Source organism: Ambystoma mexicanum, chromosome 9 (genome assembly GCF_040938575.1).
Source record: "Ambystoma mexicanum isolate Mex_15411 chromosome 9, UKY_AmexF1_1, whole genome shotgun sequence".
In the NCBI taxonomy this organism is placed as follows: domain Eukaryota; kingdom Metazoa; phylum Chordata; class Amphibia; order Caudata; family Ambystomatidae; genus Ambystoma; species Ambystoma mexicanum.
Genome location: NC_090931.1, coordinates 815,431,711 through 815,455,430, shown reverse-complemented (window position 1 = coordinate 815,455,430; position 23,720 = coordinate 815,431,711). Strand labels below are relative to the sequence as shown.

Below are 23,720 nucleotides of genomic sequence, written 5' to 3'. Positions count from 1 at the left end.
ATTGGCGCCCCCCCCTTCCCCTGTGTGCCCCTGGTCAGCCGAGGGCGGGGTCAGGAAGTGCAAACTCCTCGTTCCGGCGAGAACGTAATGATATCAATAGGGTGCATCAGCGCTCTGTTGTTGTTGAATGCGGTGCCTGCCATGCCTTCTGCCACTATGCCAGCTCAGGGGACCCTATTGTCATTGAATGCGCCCGCCGCTGCGGGCATTTAATAGCAACAGCCCGTCTGCCGTGCCTTCTCCCACTACGCCAGCTCGGGGGAGCCCTTGAAATACTCCCCCGAGCAAGTGTGGCGGGGGCTAATGGCGCCCTGGGGGAGTGGTGCCCCAGGCGGTCACCTGGCTCACCCCCCCCTTAAGGCCAGTTTTGCTCCTCGTATCACATGGATCGGGCTCCCCGTCTCAGCACGTGACACTCCCAGTCAGGTGCAACAACACACCACTCCCTGCACACTTTCCATCACTCACCGACCTCCCCTGCCTCATATCTAGCTGTACACCAGCTATTCTCAACTTGTAATGCTCTAGTCATCATTTCTTCCTTATTAAAGAACCGCAAGAAGGGAACTGGGGCGATCTGAAAGCTTGCAAAAATAAACTATTTGTTTGCTTAACAAAGATGTGAGCCTTTCAATTTTACGTAAGTTGTGTGCTTTAAAAAAAACACGGCTCTTTTCACCTAAGACAAGTGAACATTGTGCTTACATGCTATGACAGTACACATAGTGTGGGTGTAGCGATTATATCAGAATCAGATTTCTCCGAAAATGTTCCAATACCATTTAAACATATTTGTATGGCTTACATGTTAACCTCATATGTGGTCAACTTTTTTGAAGGAAGCATGTTCAAGCTTCACAGACAATCTACAGCTGCAGAACACACGGCACTTCTTCCGCGGGCACCTAGGCACCTTCATTGATGCCGATGACAATTCAGGACCCAGCTCCGGTGCCACCGCAGAATCCCTGTCAATAAAGGGGCGGGGCACTCGGACTTGGGAGGACCGTCACCCAATCAGAAGGCGGCCACGGCCAATCAGCGGGCGCAGCGTCCGGGAGAGGGCGCGGCTTGCCGCTGGGAAGCCCTTGGCGCTGTTTGCTCCCTGGAGCTGGAAGCCTGTGCAGGGAGCGAGAGCTGCCGCCGCCGCCGCCGCCGCTGCTGCTGCTGCTGGATCCGCAGCCGTGCAGCCGGGCTCGCGCTGGCCTCAGCCTCCCATTCGCCCTGCGTGGAAGCTCACGCTGCTCGCGGAAGGCTTGCGCATCTCGCCGGAAGACGCGCCCCGCTCCCCAGACGCTCGCGCGCACTGGTCCCTGCCACAGAGCCCCGCTCTCTGGCCGCGCAGAGGCAGCTTCCTTGTAGCGCTCGGCTGAGCACCTTGGTTACAGAGCAGCGCGGGGGCTGCGGGACTCTGCCGCCGGCTCCCCATTTCTTCGTTGGTTTCTGGGAAGTGTCTGATGTTGAGGGATGTTTTCCTGACATGAACTTGAGCTGCCTGGGGGAGGGTTACCGTTTCCCCCGCTGCCCTTCACCTCCCCTTACATCTCTCCTTGTGGATCCATAAGCCTTGGGTTTCGTTCTCGTGGGCTCTAAGATCTCCTTTTCTGACTTCCATTCCTAGGATGGGACACACCTCCCTGTGCTCCTCCCTTTTTGTCCCTTCTTGGATCTAGCATTCCGTGGTTTATCCCCAATCAGGGGTCTTCCTTCTGAGTGGCCTGTCTTTGACTAGTTTCCAACGTGTTCCCCTTTCTAATCTCCCTCTCTGTTCTACGCCATCGCATCCTCTCGCCGCACAACACCAAATCCCACTTCGACATTTTTGGTTCTCTGTTCCCCACCCACTCACTCACCCCTCTATTGGACCAACTTTCCCTCCTATCATGCCTTGCGACACCCAGTCCTCTCTTTGAGCTAGCCCTGTACCCGGCTTTCCCCGTGGACCCCTACCACCTCACCTGGACCCATTTTTGGTCCGCCTCCTACACCTCACCACACATCTCTCCAGGTGCCTGCTGCTCGGATAACATCCTGCTGAGATGGCCGAGGGCGCAGCAGAGGCCGCTGGATGCGAACTATTCGTGGAGGAGCCGCCCCTGGGGGGCCGACGCCGGGACCGTAGGAGCGGCGTGGCTCTTCCTGCGGAACAGGAGGCCAGCCTACTTGAGGCAGCCCGGGCCACTCCACGCAGGAGCAGCATCATAAAGGTAATGGGGCGTCAGGGGGGGCAATACAGCCACTGCATACGTGGACCACTGCACAGTTATTGAAATGGAGAAGCATAAGAGCAGGTGCTACCTGTCTCACAAGAACAGCCTCATTCTAAGAAGTGCCAATACTATCATGTTTAGACTATAGCAGCCTTGATATACATTGTAATACAGCCCTATTAAAGGTATACCTAGCAGGTCTAACTAAAAAGTACCATAACTGTCCTAATGACTGGCAGCCCAAATGGGGGTGTTTTTTTAAAACTGTAATATAAAATAATTGTTGTCTAACTGTGAAGTGCTAGTACTGTCCTTTTAATAGTATAGCAGCTGTTACAGCAAAGTGCCCATTCTGTCGAAGTTAAAGCTTATTCGAATTGTTTTTATGTCTATTGAAAGCCTAGCAGCTGTGCTGTGGAGTGCCACTCTAGTCAGATTGAATCATAGCCGTCCTTCTGAAAAGTATCTGTGCAATCCTACTTCAGCGGTGCACTCCTGCTGAGAATAACGTGCACGTTGGAATTGAATGAATCTGAATGCGATCGCCAAGCCCATCCAAGTCAAGTATCCGTTTATTCGATTGTAATGAGGCAATCGCGAACAGACAATAATAAAATACAAGCCGCGTGCCCATTCAGCGCGCTGTAGATGTGTGCGCGGGATTTACCCGGATGCTGTAGCGGAACTTTACCGAGGCAGCACTTATCTATGTCTCTAACTCTTACCGCCTGCTGCCGCCTATCCTCCATCTCCTTCATCTTTCTGCCACATTTGACACAGTTGACTATTCCTCCCTCTTCCAGACGCCCTCTACATGTCGGATTTCTCCTCTTGCACAAGGACCTGACCGTGCTCCCATTCACACACAACACCTGGTCCCGCTGCAAAATAAATCACATCCTCCTCTTACCAACAATTTGTCGTTGATGCTCGGATCTTCTCCTTCACCCAGAACCCCCCTTTTACTGTACTACCCGCTTATCAGCCATCTATCCAACTCCGGATGCTGCTGCATTTCCGGATGATTGGGTCCTCAAAAACTGAAGTGATCTTTTGGACCCGGGGTCCTTTGCCACATTCCATATCCCCTCTCCAATCCCTAGCCTCTTGAACATATGTAAAATGTCCCCACAATGTCCCCAACTCCACCCAAACACTTGTCATCAGTGTGGTCCAGAGGAGGGTGAAATACTGCTCCAGTCGCTCAATGGGACTCCCCCTCTGTTCCTCTGCTACTCTAAACAAGGTATTAAACTTATCTACCCGTGCCCTCTACAGTCTCTGATGATCCTCGTCCACCTCTGCTCATCACCTCACATGGGGTGGCCATCCGTGCAAAATTTCGACCTATTCAAATGTGTTCTTCTTGTGTTTAAATACATCAATTGGTTATCCCCCACACCAGTATTTTTTTTGTGTGTTTTATGTAGCGTGATCCTATTACGAGAGCAACGGGGTTCCGTACAAGTGTTCAAGGAACAGGAGGGCCTTTTGCAATGAGTCTGGAGTGCTGGTTGATCCGGCTGAGTGTTACCAAAGTCACACATAGGAATTCCCTGAAAAGCAGGGTTTTCAGTTCTTTACTGAACTTCAGGAGCATTGCAGTGGTCCTGATTGCCACCAGGATGGTGTTCCAGCAGAGGTAAGGGCTGTTTCCTTGTCTGTTTCTCTCGGCATAGGCACGTTTTCAGCCTAGCAATGGTGTGGCTTCGGGGGTACAGGCGCCACCAGAGGTGTTACGTTTGTCTAGTCTGGGCTGTGTGTGCCTTGTTGGGGAATTTGGCAGAATGTACCTGCCTACGTTCACTGGATGTTACTTTGCGCTCCCATGCTCTCTTCAACCTAACTGCCACATCCTCACTGTGCTGTTTTTCACTTTTACTTCTTCAACATACTATGCCCCACCATAGAAACTTCCTAAATCCTGACATTCAGGACATTCAAACAGTAGCTGTCTTAAAGATCGCCAATAAAATCACCACCTCTCCCAGGATGGAGTCCCAGAGTCTAAAGGTGTTACCATACACCCTCCCAAATGATCACCAGTGACTCCACTGGGTTGCATATATAATTATTGAAGATGCGTTTAGGCTTTGCCTTCTTCTGTCTCCATTTACTGTTCCTTCCCCATCATCAGCTTGAATAATGCAATAATTACTTGGGCCGAGAGGAGAGCTCAGGGGCAACGCGTTTGTCTTGGTAGCAAGACAATGCAGAGCAGCACAGGTTTGAATCCCGGTCCAGCGCTGAGAGGCCAGTCTTCAGTATAATAAAAGATTAACTACTGCATCCTGACTTCGTAAAGCAGCCAGCAAGGAGCCTGTTCAAGCCGCCAATAGGCTGCTGTGTACTTAATTATGATTATTATTATTACTAGTGCATTTATTGAGCACACATGTAGCTCTGGGAAGCAATTGCTTTTTGGCAAAGCACTTTTCATTTCCAGTCTATAAATGCATGGCTGTGTTAGGTTGAGCATGTACCCCGGCCTTCCTTTCCACGTATCACCCCTTCTTCACTCCTCCCTCTCCCCTACCCCCCCCCTACAAAGATGAGAGCAGTTAGGAACAGGCTGCATGCTTTGATAGAATATCCCTGGAGCCCTCTGGTAACCCCATGCTACTAGTGACCCCCCCTAGCAGATGGCTGACAGACACCCCCTATGGTGCTGGTCCTCAAAGGTCCGCGGGCTACTTCCCCACTACTTCTTTATCTGCGCAGCAGAAGCCACCCTTTTCATTACTGGATCACCATGTGCTCCTGCAGTGCTCCATGAGAGGGTACACTCCCCACGGTGGCACCTCAATCCCCTTCCTCCCTCAACACCATACATGCACACCTCCTTTACTCACGCTTCAAAAGGGTGCTCGCCCAGTGCTCCACCAGTTCACGCCCATCAGACTTCAAATATCCTGGACACGTTTTGCACTCTTTTTAAATGTTTTCATCGCCCGGTTGGTCTTTTGACTCCCTCTCTGCCAACATTGCCCCATTTCAGTAAAGCTTGGGCACCAGGGCCCCAGATACAATTTTGTAGTGCAAGTATTCTACTTCCTAATTTGGGAAGTTTTGAGTAAAATACATTTTAGGAGTACAAATGTAATTTCTAATGGGGTTACTTGTTAGTTGAGCAAACGTGTATTTTAACTCCAGATATATTTCAGCTGCTTCTTTGCAACAAGCAACAAAATATACATTTTTGCTGTAAAGTTCCTCTTTGGATCAACCAGTAATAATAGTATGTCTCTTTTCTACAACAGTGCCCGGCAGGTATCACTATTCTAAACATATTCGCTGAGCTGGGTGAGTGTAAGTAGGGGGGGGGGGTGTCGTGTTCCTGTTTTTTCCTATCTCTGTTGGGAGTATTTTTACTCCCAATGGATTTTTGTTATGAATAGTTGCCTGTATTTAGGGAGTAAAAGTAGCTGGTACACTGCTTAATAGCTCATGGTTCCACCCAAAGGACAGTGCCATTGAAATGCCAATGGAAATCCAGCCATATTCAGAGGACTTCTTTCACTGCCTGCCCCCCGCTAAAATGAATTAAATGGGGTTTCCGCTTAATCCCTGCTGACGCTCGGACTATTCCGCCTAAAAATACTTCGACCAGTGGAACCGCCTATTTAGCAAAGTTACGTTTTCCCCTCTACGGATCACACCACCTCCAGGGTCCCCTTATCCTTCCTCAGCATTGCCTGCGACTCTCGGATGAAATCGTGGACTTTCTCCGCAGGAGCCCTACATATCCCTTTCGCCGAGTCCAGCTCGATCCCCAAAAACATCAGTCTACTAAAGGCCTCTACATTTTTTCATGTGCCAGAGAGACACCCAACTCGCTGGTTAAGGAAACAAAGGGCCTCATCACAAGTTGGGTGGAGTGGTAATAAACCAGTGGTAATGCTACTATAGCTGCTTTAAAGATCCTCCCAACCAAGAGTTGGGCGGAAAGTCTGAACATTTACCTCCAGCTCTAAGCTGGAGGTAAATCTGAGGACTTTCCACTCATTTTTGGCGCAATTATCAACTAATTGTGCTGAAAATTCCCCATAGAGTCCTACGGACTCTGGAAAAATGGGGATTTACAGCATTTACTGCCAGGATACCGGCAAGTTGTGATGAGGCCCAAAGCCGTCTCACAGGGGGGAGCGATTATCAGACCCATTCATCTCAATGAATAAGAAATCATCCAGGCATTGGATAATGCTCTCTGGCAGCCGGCAGACCTTTGTAGGGAATTCTGAAGCCAAACATGAAACCCTCCAGTTACATCTTTCTCTCACAGGAAGGGATAGTCCCCCCGGAGCCTTGCCAACTATCCTAGTCTAAGGAGGGACACAGCGATGCCTTGGCTGTGACCCTTATGCCTGCTCGGGGAGAGGCTGGAGCTAGCTGAGTGTATACCTTCACATGTACTACATGCATACGCCAAGGTGCACTTTTGTCCACCAGCAGCTCCCTGCCTCATAGCTCCCAAAAATCTGTCCGGACAGTGCTCGCCATTGCTCCCCCTCCCCCTACAACCTTGCGCTGGTTCCAAAAGGACCTGTCCCCTCCTACACTTTTGTATAGGCACGTTATAAATGCCATATCATATAATATCTATGGAATGGGCCCTCTGCTGTAAAAGAAGCTAAGGGCACCTCAGCTGTGGTGTTCCTCAAGGGTCTGCTCTTCCCCCATTCTGTTAAACATCTATATCTTTCTGTCTGTGTGTCTCATCTGCTCCTTCGGCGTCAGGTGCTATTCGTACGCAGACGACACCCAGCTTCTGATTCGCCTCGACCTAGATCAGGCTGTGGTCTCGGCGTGCCTACATAAGTGCCTGATGGCCGTGGGGGAGTGGATGGGCCACAACTTGTTGAAATTGAATGGGGATAAAGCAGAGGTTTTGGTGGTGGGATCCTCTCCTGACCCTTCACTTTGGATCTCCTCCTTCTGGCCCCTCTCTCTAGGCCCAGTCCCAGTGCCCTCAACTAAAGTAAAAAATCTTGGAGTCATTATGTTGGACAATCTCTCCATGACCGCTCAGGTATCAGCGGTCTGCCAGTCTGGCCATTTTCATTTTAAAATTCTGAGAAAGGTATTACATCTGAACCCTGTCACCCTACGTCCCCCAGTCGTAGCCGCCATGATTCTGAGCAAATTAGATTATTGCAACTCCCTTTACCTTGCCCAGCCTAAGGGGCTGGTAGGCTGTATGCAACGTCTACAGAATATGGCGGCCAGGGTGGCAACAGGGTCCCCCTACGGGGCCCATATTACCCCCGTATTGCGCTCCCTACATTGGCTCCCAGTGCCCAGCGCATTCAATTTAAAACATGGTGTATTGTTCATCGTGCTCTCCGCGACCAAGGAGCTGAGCACCTGTGCACTACGTTCATACGATGTGTCCCTAACTGCTCTCTGCGGTTGGCAGCTTCTGGCTTGCTCTGTGTGCCTTCCTTTCGGCTTTCCCAGGTGAGTGGCCGGGGGTTCTTAATTGCAGCAGCACCGTTGTGGAACGCCCTCCCACTATTGGTGAAACTTCTATCTAATCATCTGATCTTCCGGAAAGCCTTAAAGACTTTTCTGTTTTGATTCAGCTTTTCCTACGTGCGGCTCTCTCTTGTGCCTCTATGGCCTCCTCTCCTCTCTAGCGCCATGATGCCTTGGGGTACCCACGTGCTGTACAAAATTCCATAACATAACCTCCCCTTTGTTGAATTGCTGGACCCAAGCAGACAAGTCCTCTTAGTCGTAGCAAAATCTGGGTATGAATTCCATTATTTTCTCTAAACGCCCCATAAAATCTCCACCAGGTCATATGGTATGCGTATGACCTGGTGGAGATATTATGGGAGGTTTAGAGAACATGGGCCTCATTACGACGAGGGCGGGTAAGGGGTTAACGGCGCTGGTAAAGGTTTTTACCAGACGTCCTTAGCGGGTTCCGTGAGCGGCCCAGCATGCTAACAACGGGCCCGTCATTAACGGGCTCGTTGTTAGCATGCTCCCCATTCCCATTGAGCCCTATGGGGGCTCAAATGGGAATGGGGATGGACCGGGTCCGGGTTCCCTGAATGGGGGAAATACTGGGCCCTCCAAGGTCGGAATGGCCCGGTATTTCCCCATTCAGGGAACCCGGACCCAGGTTTGGGGGTAGCCATTCCCTTATTAAGGGCATGGCTACCTCCAAACTCGTAATGAGGCCCATGTGTCATAAAGGCATCGTAAATGGTACTTTTTTGCATTCACTTGCTTGGGGGGTTCTCCTTGATGTTCACATCCTAACGTAACAGCCACCTGCACGTTGCCTCTATTCTGCTCCGCCTTAACACTTGCCCCAGATGTCTTGTCTTCCTCTTTTTTGGCAGCTCGGGTACTTTCTCAGACCTCTTGTTTCCAGTCCCAGCCCAGTCCAATGAATTCCTTCCTCTAAATCCTTCTCTTTGTGTCCCAGTGACAAATAACACACACTGGCATTAGATTTCCCAGGCGACAGCATGCTGCCCTGTGTAATGTCAGGCATCGCATATGCATCCTCTTTTAATGAGTGCCCTGCTATCATTTCTGCAATAAGTTACCCTTGCTTTCCCTCCTTTCCCCTCTTCAGTTGTGGCGGCCCCCCTATACTTTCTGGTGCAAGCTGAACTGGTGCCCCTCCCTCCCTCTGACTTATTCAGAACCCTGAACCTCCCTTCACCGCTGGGGCCTAGTTGCCTGATGCCACCGCTCCTTCCATGCTGTTAAGCCCCTGACCCATGGCCTTCCAGACTATCGCCGGTATGACACTAAAAAGGGCGCCACTTCTTCGTAAAGGGGCCTTTCCTTGCCCTTCAGAAATAAACTTTCCGGTCTGGGTGTATGTGCCCTTTCCTCCGTTTTGTTTGTACCACCCTCAGAATCGAACCCGAGACTATTTAAGTGAAGCCGGCAGTGGCTGCTGGCGCAACACACTATGGCCACTGCTCCCTGAATGACGTCGCCATCTGGCCCCACAAATAGCAGCCCTGCAACTCCCCCGAACGGGGCTGGGCCGAAAACTTACAATTGATGCAGCACACTTGGACACTGTGCAAAATAGCCTTGCTTTGCACAATGCAAGACTTGTTGGAAGGGTATAGGTTTGCGCACCGTGCACTATACCTGAAATGCTGGGTGTTTAGAACATGCCAAGTCCACTAGGCTCCTGCACTGTGCTAACCTCAAAGCTCTATGCAAAGTACAATGTGGGTTTGTGGTTAGCAAACTTCCCAAACAGGTACACCATGCAAGGCGTTAGGAGCACCAGGGACCGTGGGTTGCCGCGCCTTCAGTCTCAGGTATTAAGGTGCACTAGCAGCCAGTCGGTAGAAACTTAAAAGATGCCCGTGCTCGTGGTGCCTGTTGTATGTGTCATGAGAAGTTGCTTTTTAGTTTCTACTCGTTTGGCGCGTGTGCTGATTTGTATACATAGGTTTCCTCTTTCCCTTTTTTCTGCTCAGGTGAATGAAGAATTGCCGTCCACAAAGGTCAGGATTTCGTTTTTTGATTTTATTCAATTTTATTCAGAATGAAAAGTTACAACCAGGACTTGGAATGACAATGTTGGCATGTATGTATTTAGTCCATTAATTGGATCCGTGTATTTTTGGCTGACGTTTGACACGTTTTGCAGCTGTTACACTGGGATGAATTGAGGTTGCTTTCTTGATGCTTTGTAATAACAAAAAATACTCTGTGCGAGCAGGCTGAGAGGTTCTGGTTCCCCAGACGCTTGCCATTTGTGTGGGAACGAGGGCAGACACGTCCCTTTGCATGTTTATTCTTGGGCTCTGCGACGTTCCGTAGCTGTCACAGAAAATGCGGTCGGGCCAGTGTTGTGCATGTGCCAGAGATTAGGATCAATTCTGCACGAGGAGCCCGGCCGGAGTTTCCTGTTATTTGCATGTGAAGATGATTAGTTTAAGGGCCTAACTTCACCTCCCCACAGACTGCGTTTCGTAGTCTCTTTTCAAGCGGGGACGTTGCAGGAACTTCTTCAGTTGCTGTCATGTAATGATTTTCGAAATAAAGCTTTTATCAAATGATTTCTGCTTGCTTTGAGACCATTTCTTTAGTCAAACATGCGCTTGGAGCTATGGATGCCAACTTTTGATTTTCCCACACCCAAAGCTCAGGTCCAAACAGCACACTTTGCTGGAGGAATTGGAAAAAAGACGTAGGATTTCCAGACAGGTCTAAACATATAACATCTCATCAGCATTCACCCAGCCAGCTGGGCTGTCTTTGCACCCTGCCTCAAGGCAATCAAGGCTCCAGTGGTCGGCCTTTCCACTTTGAAGTGAGCAGCAATTGCTAATTTTGTGAGATGCATGCTAACATTTCACCAAGCCTGAGCCCAGCAGGAGAGGAGTCCGAAGCCCCACTGCACCCAGTGATTTAGAGGAGCAAGGCACTCAACCCTATGTGTGCTGTGGGGGACAATGACTGACAGGAATGGCGGTAGTTTAAGATGCATTTTCTTTCATAGTGATGGGGTGGAGTGGAGGAAAAGAATGACCCGGGTTTGCATTGAGGGGAGAGGCATTTGGTGGTCAGTAAGGGGGACAGCAGAGTAAATAGTTGCACTACTTTGTCTTGTACACTTTGACCCCTACTGCAGTCCTTTTGTACCAAGGAAGCCCACTATCACACCCAACCCGTCCAATTCAACACTGCAAAGGAGTCTACATTTTGCAGAGCACTTCCTAAAATGTACATAGTTTGTTCAAGCAAGAGATTTTTTGTTTAAATAAAGTATTTGCTTATTGTTGCTGTACAGTTTGGTGTTAAATCAGAATGGATTTTGCAAATCCGTGGTAAATTGGGGACACTGGGAGGTTGGTAGTAGACTAAGTGTTAGAATGATCATGACAGCTTCATTAAAGCTATCCGCCAAGAACCCGAACCTCATTGCCAGGCCAACTCACCAAGGGACATTCATGGGAGTGTTTTATATAATGGCAGAATCCCATTGGAAAACACTCTGTGAATAAGGGCACAAAACTGCACCCTTAAGATTCAGTGGAAAACTCATCAAAATGTAAAAGGAAAAGGGGGAAAGAATAATGTTATGCTATGTTGTTTTGCTTTAAAGATAAGTTGGGGGAGAATGGGTGAACAAAACGGGACAAACTTGGGTAACAAACATTAGGGTGAAATAACACCAGGTAGAATGCATGTGTAAGCAAGGATGTCTGTAAGAGATATGTATTTGCTATGTTAAGAAAGACAGTGTAAACCAGATACATTTTTTTTTTTTTACAAAAGTGTAAATAAGCAAAAGAAGCTACAGGGGAGGGGAGAGGTCAGTCGGGATGAAGGGGAGGGAACAATGGGCTCCTCTGCCTTTCAATACAGAAGGTTGGAAAATAAGAGGACATGAAGTGAAATGGTCTAAAAAATCTAATTTCATAAGTTGCCTAGCATTGAGTTGGTAGTGAGGTGAGTTAGCGTGTAATGAGATGTCATAGATCCTCTTAAATGACTGCAAATCATTACAAATTCCTTCCGGCTCAGTGGGACGGAAGGGCGATCATCTGATATTCTTTGTCCTACCACTCCAAGTGCACTGAACGAAACTCAGTCTTGGACTCGCTCCAAAGCTGTGACCATCTGGCTCCCCATGATTCAGTCATCAGATCGTGTGGCGCACAGCATGCGCTTTACTTCACCTTACAGAGTTTATGAGAAAAACGTGTGGGCCATACTGGAACCATACACTAAGGCCCTGACCACCACCTGACTGAAGTCCTTCAGTCGCCGCTTGGGCTGCTACCAAGGCCCACTCGTCTTCGAGTCGGCCACAAGAATCTGTTCCTTCAGCAGCATTACTTGGCTCCCGTCGCCATCACTAGCCGAACTACTGAGTGCACGACAGCAAACATTGTGGACAGTGCAGCGGGATACCATCCTTGATGCCAGACTGGGACAAGGCATCCACCTCCAGTCAGGTCTCATGCCCTCTGTCCCTTATCAACCAACATTCCCACCCAGCCACAGCACATGCCTGGTTCTAACTGGAATGCTCAGTCCTTCATTCTGGAAACATGACAACCGACCCTTGTCTCACGCCAGCTGATACAGGAGCAACTCTCTACACATACATCTTGTTTCTATATTAGCATCAAAGCCGAGGGTTGCAATCCACTTACCCTGGCCTGGCAGCCAGAAAGCTTAGGCACTAGATGATTAATCACTGCATGTAATGTACAGCAGTTGCATTCATTTATATTTCCGATTTGCATTTAGTATTTGCTTGAAGAACAGAGATCCCACTTTCCATCAGAAATGACATAAAATAACACATTTAGAGATTGTGCAGGCATTTCCATCTCATGGAGGGTGCCTGCACAATAGCACAAAGATGAGAACAAGTGGGCAGCCAGTTTGTGAGGGTGTAAAAAAGTGGGACATGCACCAGGACAAAACAAACTGAAAAAATATATACAAGAAAACAGGTGATTTACAAAGGTAACATTAACCTGAAGGGGCAAGTGGGTCAAACTAAAGATGAGTACTAATTAAATATACACAATTACATTATTAAGCATCACTGGATGGAGTGGTGGGGTCAGTTAGGGGGGATGGGGAAGGGAGCATGGGGAGCTCCCTTTTCATCAGGCAAGGGAGGCATAAAACTACTCGGGCATAAACAACCGAAAACGCTTCTCCATAAGGAAGACCACATTTCAATTTCCTAAGATAACGTGTTTGTTTTATCTTGTATGTGAAGTGCAGCATGCAGAGGTTTGCAACTAGTGGCATATACAAGTGACCCTAATAGAAGTTTAGGATTTTGTAAGTGCATAGGTGTGCATGTCCACGAGAAGCTCCTGTCATGGCGTCTTTACTTTGCGACTTCTTAGCAAGCTTTTGGAAACACATTTTGGGGCAATTCTTTGCCTGACTGCTCCGACAGTCCTTTCAGGTTCTTGCAGTTCTGCGGCAGCTTGGTTGGCTTTTGACAAATCTATCCAGTGCAGAGCTCGCTTTTAAAGCACTGGGGATTTCATTATTTGCTTCTTTGTTATGTGCGCGTGGTGCTGCGCAGACCAACCATTGGCCACCTCGGGAGGCTTTTGTGTCAGGAATGGAGAACGGGGCAGGCAGCGCACTGCTTGAGTTCGAGACCCTAAGGCGAGAGAGTTTTCAGTATTCTAAAGAAATGTGTGGAACTAAGTGAGATCTGAGGGAATTTCATGAACGTCAGAAAATCTTGCCGGCGACGCGCTTAAAAGCTGCAGAAGATACAAATAATAGAAATGTGTTATATTTATTGTGCCAACAAACGCTTCAGAAAACCTCAGTCATAATGCTGTATCTTCGACTGCTTAATCCTGCTTGGGGGGCCAGAAAGTTATTTATAGCAGGATGACTTTTAGTGCTCCTCTTTTAACTCTTAAGCCCTAAGTAACAAGTACCTGCTGATAGCAGTATGTATAAATATAGTGTTGGCGCCAGGGCAGGTGCGGTGGCCAATCAGGTTGCTTGGATTGCGGGCTGAATCTGCTGGTACATGCCAACATTCCAAGCAAACAGATTGCTGCTGTCACCATGTTGCTCCATCTGCCTGCCACCACTGCCCCTTCCTCCCTCTGCTCATTCTACCCCCCCGTCCCCTCCGTGAAACCCACATCTTCTTCTACTTACCTGTTCACTCCCGTTTCTCTGCCGCTACTCTTCCCCACCTGGTCAGACCAATCCAAAAAGGGTAAAGTGTCTCTGTTTCGAGCTCTCTTTACTTATTCAGTGGCGGGCCTCTTGGATACTCCTATTTGATATTCATTGATGAAGAAATGCTTGGCGCATGAGTTTCTTCATAAATGCTAACTTTTATTTTATTTCAAAAAAACAAACAGCATGCCAAGGAAAGGTTTGGCTAATTGATAATTGCAGTTAACACTTTAGCGCAGACCGTACTGGCCAATAATATCCCATGACCCTTGGCCATGAGCAAATATGGCACACCCCAAGTCGTTTTCTACCTAATTAAGGCCTATGTGGCCGATTCTACCATAAGAATTCTAGGTGGCTGCCTTTGTCACCACCAGACTGGCCTTAGCAGCTTTAAATCTGTCCACAATGCAAGGGAGGGGTGGAGTTGACTAAATTGCACTTAGACTGAGGCGGCATAAATCAACTGCTGCAGAGTGTCTACTTGCGGTATATCTGACAGAATGCAGCCTGATCTGTGCAGATCAACAGAGACACAGTCTGGGGTAGCCTAATGAAAACACTGAGCGCTCCTTCAGCTTCAGCAAGCAGCTGATGGACTGCCTTTAACTGTCAAAGGGAATCATTGTTTCCCTTTGACAGTTTCAGTTCCCAAGCACGCATGCCCAATGTGGTCCGAGGCGTTCTTCTCCCCCAGTCTTGCATGGCCCATTAGGAATGCAGGATGGGGAACTGCAAGCCTAAATATGCAAGGGGACACTCTGGTGTCTCGCCACACATTTAGCTCTCCCTAGGTGGTGTAATTGAGGCACTCTGGCTCCACCGCATGGGAGCCAGGAAGGTCTTCCTGCTGCATAGGGGAGCCGAAGGGCCTTTTGTGCAGATTGCATCTGGAGTCCGGACTATGGCTGCAGTTAAGAAAAAATATTACGCATGTATTTATGTGTGTACGCATGTTTGCATGCAAGTGGTTGTGTCTGTAAGTGCGCGTGAATGAGGGAATGTATGTTGGCTGGGTGCACAAGTAAATGAGAGAGTTAGTGTATAAATGACTGTACGAATGTGTAGGTGCCAGGTAGCAGACCTCTGATTATTTGAGGGCAGGGTGGTGGATGGATGTATGGGGTATATTTGTGAAGCATCAGGCATGCTATGCTTTCCTACTGTGGCATATCATTTTTTACTGGCAAAACCAACAAGATTATGTTCTTACACAAGGATAATCACATATTGGCAGAGCCAGCATGATTATATTTTCTTAGTGTCATTACTGTATCATTATGGGCAAATCAAACATGTTTATGTTCTTATAAGTAAACATTGCCATACATTGGTGTAACCAGCATGGACATATATGGGCACAGCCAATATTTTTCTTTTTGTACTGGCATATATTGTAGTCAAAGGTGTCGTGTACATTTGTTGGAAAATGCTCCTGTGCACTGTTGGTGACTTGTATGAAATATTGGATTTTTTTCGTGTTACCCCACAAACCGATTGCAAACTGTGTGGCTTTTTACCCCATTTTCCATAGAAGGCGTGCTGTGAAATGCTGTGTTTTAACCCATTATATTTAAAACTTTCTCAGCGGGAGGACTCTCAGAACCTAACTTGGTCGCGTTGGGCTCCATCACTATGCTCGGTTACTCCCGTATATTTGCGGGAAACATTTTATGTCCTCCGGTTAAAAAATTCCCCAGCTGCCACTGGACACAGTTGCTGGAAGGAGGCGGAGACAGCAGAATCTATTAATCAAGAGATTTTGTTTTTTGATATGTCATCAAAAGAGAAATAAAGTATGGCCTGGCGTGGAAGGCTGCAGCTCGAGCTGATTTTAGATTTACCAGGGCGCTTTCCATGTTCCATTAATTTCCTTGCCTGAACAGAATGCGACAGAAAAGAGTAAGCTCCTGCTCACCAGTCTTCAGTGATGGGTTTCAATATATTTTCCCCTGGGTTCTTCAGGGGTATCCAACCTGGATCCACTGTCGCCCATGTCAGACAATAGTCTCCAGTGTTCGATTGTATGTGTGTGAGGAATTCGACCATCCACACGGTGGGAGTGCGCTCACCTGGGCTTTTTTGAAATTTCAAATGAATTTGAATGATGGAAGATCAACCACCGGTAAATGTGGGGCTAATCTGCACACATTTTCCTATGCTCACTGCATGACATACACATAGACATGTGTACTCTGGGTAGACACAGCCTACAGGCGCCATCCCCCCTGTCATATTTAGTTGGAATATGACAGCCAAGAGTATATCAAGGCATCTCAGAAGGGGGGGAGGCAAATCCTTGCTACTGCAATGGCCAACCTAATTAACTAACCAATGCTCCATAGTCCACCCTGCCCTTTGTTAGCTGCTGGTGGCAGCTTTCCATACTAATCAGAGTTAATTCAAACAGGCCCACGGGGGCCTGGCTGCAGAGTGTAACACAAGAGACAGGGAACCATAACAACCTTTGATATGCACTGTGTCAACCTGAAGCCAGCTCCCGCCTCTCAGTATCAAGGGCAGTGATGTGCCATGTCTGGAACTATGTATTTACCGTAGTCATCCCCAAGCAGGGGGACTACAATCAGAAGGCGCAAATATGTGGTTTGGCAGAGACCAAAAGTCTGGTCCCACCGCAGCTTAAAGTGCGACCTGCTGCTTTAATTAGGAACCACAGAGAGCTCAATTAACTAATGAGACCCTTTGATCCACAACGAACACTAGGATGGGTGGGACTTAGTATTACACGTTTTCACCCCGTTACCTTTTCTGTTGACCTCATGCATACAGGAGATTGTTGGTGGGGACCCATGATTGGTTGATTAAGGTAGGTTTAGCCTACACCAATCACTGTGGCCCATTTGGTTTTAAAAGAGGTCTGAACCCCTCTTTTGGGCAGATAATCTGAAGACTTTGCAAGGAGTAATGAGAAGAACTAACTTGGACCCTGCCTGAAGGTACAGTCTGTCTTACAGCTTCCACTAGTGAAGGAAGGCCAGGATTTCCAAAGAGGGAAGCAAAATCCCTCCCTTAAACATCTCCCAGGGAACAGAGGGCGAGGCTGAATCCAGAGGACCCTCCAACAGCTCCAGAACCATTACCCAGCTAGCACACAGCATGCCCTGTTAGGCTCTGCAGCAAGCTTCCTAGGTGGGAAGTGCCAGAGAGTCTCTGAACCAAACCAAGGACAAGGCTGTTGCCTGCAACACTCTCCCCAGTTTTGGGCCGTCCGCCTTCAAAGACGACACAAGCCCAGTGAAGAAGCTAGGAGGAGTGCATCGACAAGCATCAAGCAGTGTCCCCTTGAGCTGCAACCGACTACACCGCTGACTGTTGTCAAGCTGCAGTCGCTAACGTCGTCAGAGACGCCTCGACCAGTGCTTCAGATCCGCCAACCAGGACTGAGACAACGATTCCTGATTCCGAGCCTCTGTATAGGCCAGCCTGCAGCCGTCCGCCCAGACTCGCTCGTTGAACTGCCTGATGCCTGATTCCCGTAGCTGTCTCCCGTCTTGAACTTTGTCGCAGGAGCTGCAAAGTGCGCAGACACGACCCTGTCGAGCACCAAGAGCACCAAGAACATTTACAAGCACAGGGTACATTGTGGTTCTGTCCCCCTGACCCTTCTCTGAAGGCCCCTGGTGACATTTTATGAACCATTGCTCCCTTTGTGCTGAAACTAGTATCCTTAAACTATTGTGATTAATGACTTTACTGACTACCCTCCTGTCAGTATCCAGAGTGCATCCCTTTTCCTTCTTGAAACTGTCTGTCCTCTGCATTCCTGTACAGGGTGGGTTGTATATAGTAGTGTGCTCGAACTGTATGTTGAATAATAATAAAGTAGATATTTTTATACAACCTACCTTAACTGGACTGTCCCTTTTATCATTGGGTAATAATTGCATTTTCACTGTGTTGCAACTAACCAATGATCCACAACCTTGCGGCGATAGGCCTGCCGTTCTGTCCACGTTACCAAAATTGGACAAGTAGGTTTATAATTTGCTTGTGTTTCCAACCTGTTCGGATCCCTTCTGGTGTAGTAGGGGTGTGGTGCTGATAGATAGTTTCGAAACCAATATTCATCCCTGGACCACTAGTGCCCCGGAAGTTGATTCGTCACAATGTGGGTTGGGCCATTTCTGTTGCGAGTGAAGTTTCTTGTGAATGTCTTCTTTTTCCAGTGGCATGTGATATCTTTCGCCTGGGAGTCCAGATGTCTATTTTTATATTTTCTTGTAATGCTGCGATTCCTGCCTCTTTGTGTTACTTGTTGCAGGGATATTCTGTGTCTTCCATAGGCAAGTTTGTAATAACCTGTTTAGTTGCTGTCAACGCACGGCTGCTGGTGTTTCTCAGGGGCCCTTTTGGTGAAGTACTGAGTTTGCCTCATCGATTTCATTGCATGGTCTGAAGTACCCCTCACCAGGTTGGTGCTTGTGCCATGCAAGTAGGTGGCATGAAATGATGTAGCTTGTTGCGCTCTAAACGAGCAGAGGTTGTTATGGCAATGCACCGTTGGAGGGAGTGCACCAGAAGTTTACAGTGCAAAGTGAAAGTATCTCTATCACAACCACTGGTTGCCGGCATTACACTAAGAGGCGTGAAGTAGTAGTTGCACGCAGACCTATGTGCTCACTGTGGGATTCCAGCTACACCTCGAGACAAAACTTCTGTGGCCTGCGGGTGCGCGCTGTTCTGTGGAGAGAGGGAGTGTCCTAGGAGTTGCTGCTCTTTTTAGAGTGTGGTCAGCCCAGAGGGTGCAGGCTGATAGATCATAGTGCAAAATCTACACAATTCATGTAACCTGCACAATTAGTATATATATATATATATTTATAAAGAAGATGGGAGTTTGCCTTCAGCCCGCCTTTGCATGCAAGTCTTTTAATGTGGAATAATTTTTTTACATTGCCAATACCTTTTCTCCTTCTCAGTGTGTTGCATACATTTTTTGAAGCAGTCTGTAGGGTCTTGCAATGTTATACATTGTAGCATCTTAACATATAGTTTCCAGGCAATCGAAAAAAGGCAGAACATGGATGGGTTCATTTTCAAGTTCCCCCAGAAATGGGATGGCATGAAAATCCATGGCGGCCCAAAACCTAGAGCATTTATATGGTGGTGAGGAAGCGGAAACGTAAGTTATGTTCCGACCCTCCTCTCTGCCATACAAATTAATGAAAATGAGCAGTGCTGTCAATGGAAGGTGTAAATGCCTTGCTTTTACACCTTGCATTGACGTTACAGCTCAATTGAAAATGAGCTGCAGGGGTTTTCAGAGTGGTGACAATCCTTTGTTATGATAATCAGAAAGTTACGTAATCGTAAAAATTGGGGACACACTTAGGAGCTAATTTTCCATGGGGTGTAACGTGAATTAATGGCATAAATGCCTTGAGTAAAGCTTTGACGCATTTCATTCAATCACGCCCCATTTTCAAACATTTGTATGGCGGAGAGGAGAGGCGGAACGCAATGGCTGGAGATCCATATGGGTCCGCCGGCTTTATGCACCTGTGAAAAGCAGGCGGGCCCATAGGGATCCATTGCAAATGCTAGTGAGCAAGTACAATTAAGCCCTGCTCGACATGCAAGGTTTAATTTTAATTGGGAACACTGCTTACCATGCGAGCATGCCAAGCAGCGCTCACAATTAAAAGTAAACGCTGCCTGGCATGCAGGCATGCCAGGCAGCATTTACTCACTTTGCCTAGTGGAGTACACGTGTGTACGCTGCCTTTTGCCATGCCCTTTTGCACACATCGGTGCAATTGGCGAACATTTTGCGGTGGGAAGCTGTTTAACTTGCAGCACAAACGTAATGGCTCCCCAACGTCAAATTACGAATGTAATGTACATGAGCCCTTTAGACTGAAAAGTGCAGTAGGGAAATGCCATTCTCTGCGACTACCTGTGTACACCCACCCCGGAATCCCTTTAATAATGTACGTTACTGATAAGCCAGGAATAATCAGAAGATGCCTTGCAATGTATATAAAGTGATGCGAGAATATGGACAAGGGAACTTCTCCAGGGAAACCGCTTGGAAAAAACACGGTTAAACAAAGGTTGTGTTGCATGGTGCTGCCAACCTGCATCTTAATTTTCTGCTTAGCTGGGCAGTATGCTCCCGGATCTGGTAAGGATGACTTTCAAATCCCGTTTTACTGTCTGGCACCCTTTGATTAGGAAAAGATGAGCAGAAGGTTGTCTGTCTGGTTCCCCAGGCTGAAAAGGGGCGAAGCGTTGCCTAATAAATGGGCTTGGTACCCGATGGCTGTGCTTTCCCCCCGCTGCACGACGATGCCTCGTAAGTGCTGCAGATAATCGGCGGCAGTTCCTACACCCCCCCTGGGAATTTGATAGGAAGACGTTTACGTCCCACAAGACTGGAAGAGCTGAGGGAAAACTGCATGTAAACAAGTGCACCCTTGTTATTGCCTATTGCGCGCTGCTTTCTGCACACGTTATTGCACCTGCAGCGCCATCTTTACATGTTGATATTTGCACATGCCATCAGTGTAATAAACTAGTTTTGATCCTTTAACGCCTGCAAATGCTCTTTATCTCGCCATCACTTCGATAACTGAATTAACATTTACATGCGGGGATAGCGCCCAGATGCCCAAGGGTTAGGTGCGCCTTACAAATGTAATAATAAATAAATAAATGGCCATTTGTGCCCGGTGAGCTTTCAGGTTTAAGCACAAGACATAACCGGGGCTATTGGGGTGTTCAGCAACTGCCAGTGACTGATAAGCGTTCTGAGAGGTGGTGCCTTGTTTTAAAGGTCACATGCCAGAACGTTGCAAGATATATTTATTATCTGAAATTGGATATGGTTTCTTTTGAATTGTTGGTTTCCCTTATGTATTCATTTGTATAAAAAGTCAGTTGCGTTTTGTATTTCTCCTCATTTCTGTCTGTCATTTCGTTTAAGATGTAAACAGCAATGTTTGCCAGAGATTGGCTATTTAGATATTTCTGGAGAAGGTACCCCCCCATTCCTTTAATGTAGCTTGATAACAGAGATTAAAATACTGCTCGTGTTCACGCAGTAGCCCGAGTAAGGCTTTTTTGAGGATCATTCTGGGGGTATTCTTTCTTTGCCCCTAAACCTCTGCTCGGAGTACACAAGGGGCACCCAGAATAAAGAGGCCTGCATGATAGTCATGAGGCAGCCCCCAAGGCAGGGGTGCGCATTTCAAGTTGCATGCTACTAGCCAGATATAAGAAGTTACTCTCCACCTTAATTCTATACATACTCACAAGCACATAAATTCTTACGCGCCAAGAATCAATTAACACCATTGGCTTGTGGCGAGCGCTGCCTTCAGAAGAAATGTTCACTGGCTCAAGATAAAAGACAGGGTCCTCCTCAAAACTCTATCGCTTACCTTCAAATGCCTAAATAACATAGCGCTTCCGTACCTTACAGAGAGAATAAACGGGAAAGCCTCAAACTGGCCCATGAGATCGGCTAAAGGCCTACACCCTAGAGGTTCCTAGATATAAACGTAACACAGCTGGCGGCTCCAGCTTCCCAGTTATTGCTGCCCAATCCTGGAATGAACTCCCAGTAGAGCTCAGAACTGACCAACCACACCCTAGATTTAGGTGAAAAGTTTTAGCTTGGTTATGGACCAATTATGCCTGATTTGAGCTGCAGCTGACTCTTCCTCACACCTAGACTGCTCACTCTCTTTGACCACTCGGCCTACCCTACTCCCATTGTATATATTCCATTGTACCACCCTCACATAGGACCATCTGGTACTTTGTAAATTTGTCATTGTAAATATAATCACTCATTGTAACATTGTATAGATATCTATGCTTGTATATAACTACTCTGCAAACAAGCTGTTAAGTATCCTTGTAATGCTTGCGCCCAACTACCTAAAGGTCTCGGCTGCGCCATATCAAATAAATAAACAAACAAACACCTTTTGCACCCTGACCCAAGGTGTAAAAACTCAGGAGTAAAAATGAAGAAACAAAAAATATTTATAATTACAGTTCAGTGAGGTCATGAAAATAAAGAACTGTATAAGAAGGCTGGGTGGTGGGGGGGGGGGCGCTGATGCGGATGCAGTGCCGTCCTAGTGCTGTTGGGACGGTCACATCGTTGGAAACTCGCAGAAAATATAGCTTAAATGTTAGCACTTGCATTTTTATAAGTACAGCTGTGGAAACCTATAGCGCCATCAGAGCTCTTGCAGCAGTGTATTGAGGGGCCTGTGTATCAATCATTTGCTGCGTGAAGCTAAAACCTCTATGCTAGTATCAGGCATTTTGTACAAATAAGTGTACACACTAACATCACACTCCAGAGTGTTGGGGTTATAGTACAGCTGCTTCACCCTGTAAAATCTTCCCTAATGGGAACTGTATGGAAAACGACCACTTGCCCGAGTGACAGCTATCTGTGCGAAGAATCCCTGAAAATAGTGAATGTTGCGCCTCATACTTTCCAGTTAATAAAGCGTCACCTAAATCTTGTGTAAAACTTGATGGTAGAGTTGCTTACTGTTACTTTTAAGATCTTATTTTGTATCCAATCTGACACATTTTCCCCACACTTTTGTACACCATTACAATAGAGCTAAACATGTTTAGTTGTAAGCTACTAGCCAGGCATAATAAGTAACTTGATCCTCAATTGTCCACATACACACAGCACACCATTTCTTACTCTGTAAGGGTCTAATGCACAGAAGCGCTTCATAATGGCAATGCTGCACTGGAAAAGGCTCTGTGAATTATGCCCTTAGAGCCCATTATCACTAGCCAATGGCTAGTGGTGAGTGCACATTCCGAGTCCTAATTACAAGGTTGCTATGGAATATAATGTAAAGGCTCTCAATCCTTAACCATCCGCTGCCCCTGATGCAGACTCTCTTTCACCAGGCCATTGCATCTTAACTTAAGCAGTATTTATCGCAAGCAAATTCTTGGTAATGTAGGAAAGACCCCCAGAGGCTCACACCAGAAAAAATACAACCCTCTAGGGGAAAAAGGCCCACTACACCTCTTGCAAGGATAACACGTTTTTTATCCATACAAAAGGAAAAAGCGCCAACAAAGAACGTTCTGGGAAAATCGTCATGAGCAACACTATAAGAAGGCCTACAGGGTCATTATTGACATCATCACATACACTGGAAACACGCACCGCTGGTTGGTGGGACCCTACACATAGATCACCTGCTTCATAGGGGATGCCAGGCCATTGGTCCGAGCTCCACCTATCCCTCTTCCTCCACGTGGGCGATGTTGCATTCGTCATTGATCAGCGGGCGGCCAAGTAACAATTATAGTACTAAACAAAATGCATCTATCTCTATGTAACAGTGCACCTGGTCTGAACAAACAGGGGCCCAGGGGAAAAGCCAAGGTCACACTAACTCACACACTTCACTCGCTCCCAGACAGGTCGGCATTTCTCCAAGGATTCCCACCCTTGTTCTGGGCTATAATTTCATCCCTCCCTGCACCTCGCAGCACAAATCACGTGACCTAGAAGTGAAGGCAGGAAGGCACTGCTTTCTGATATTTTTTTATCGATCGGGGGTCCAACAGGTTTATGGTCAGTGTTCTGGTGTTATCTAATACATTGGAATTCAGGGGTCCTAAAGCCAGGGCATTGGGATGCTATAATTTAGGATTGGGTCTGGTGGGGGTTGTAGGCCTGTGCCCCCCTTCTCATGGGATCGCACTGTTCACAGGCACTCTGCTCTCCTCCCGTGGCCTTGCAGGGCACATTCTTCCTAGGACGCAAAGGATGGCAACATTTTAGGACACTGAAGGGTTTATGGATCTGTGCAG

At 47.5% G+C, this 23,720-nt stretch overlaps 1 protein-coding gene across 1 annotated transcript in view; it reads left to right on the top strand.

Annotated features, from left to right (window-relative positions):
• Positions 1–1,134: 1,134 nt before the first annotated feature.
• PLCL1 (phospholipase C like 1 (inactive)) overlaps positions 1,135–23,720 on the top strand; it is a 1,260,670-nt gene continuing 1,238,084 nt past the window's right edge. The window contains exon 1 of the mRNA XM_069615809.1: positions 1,135–2,207. Within this exon, the coding sequence (XP_069471910.1) occupies positions 2,040–2,207 (168 nt within the window). The 5' untranslated portion in view covers positions 1,135–2,039. The remainder of the gene's footprint in view (positions 2,208–23,720) is intronic.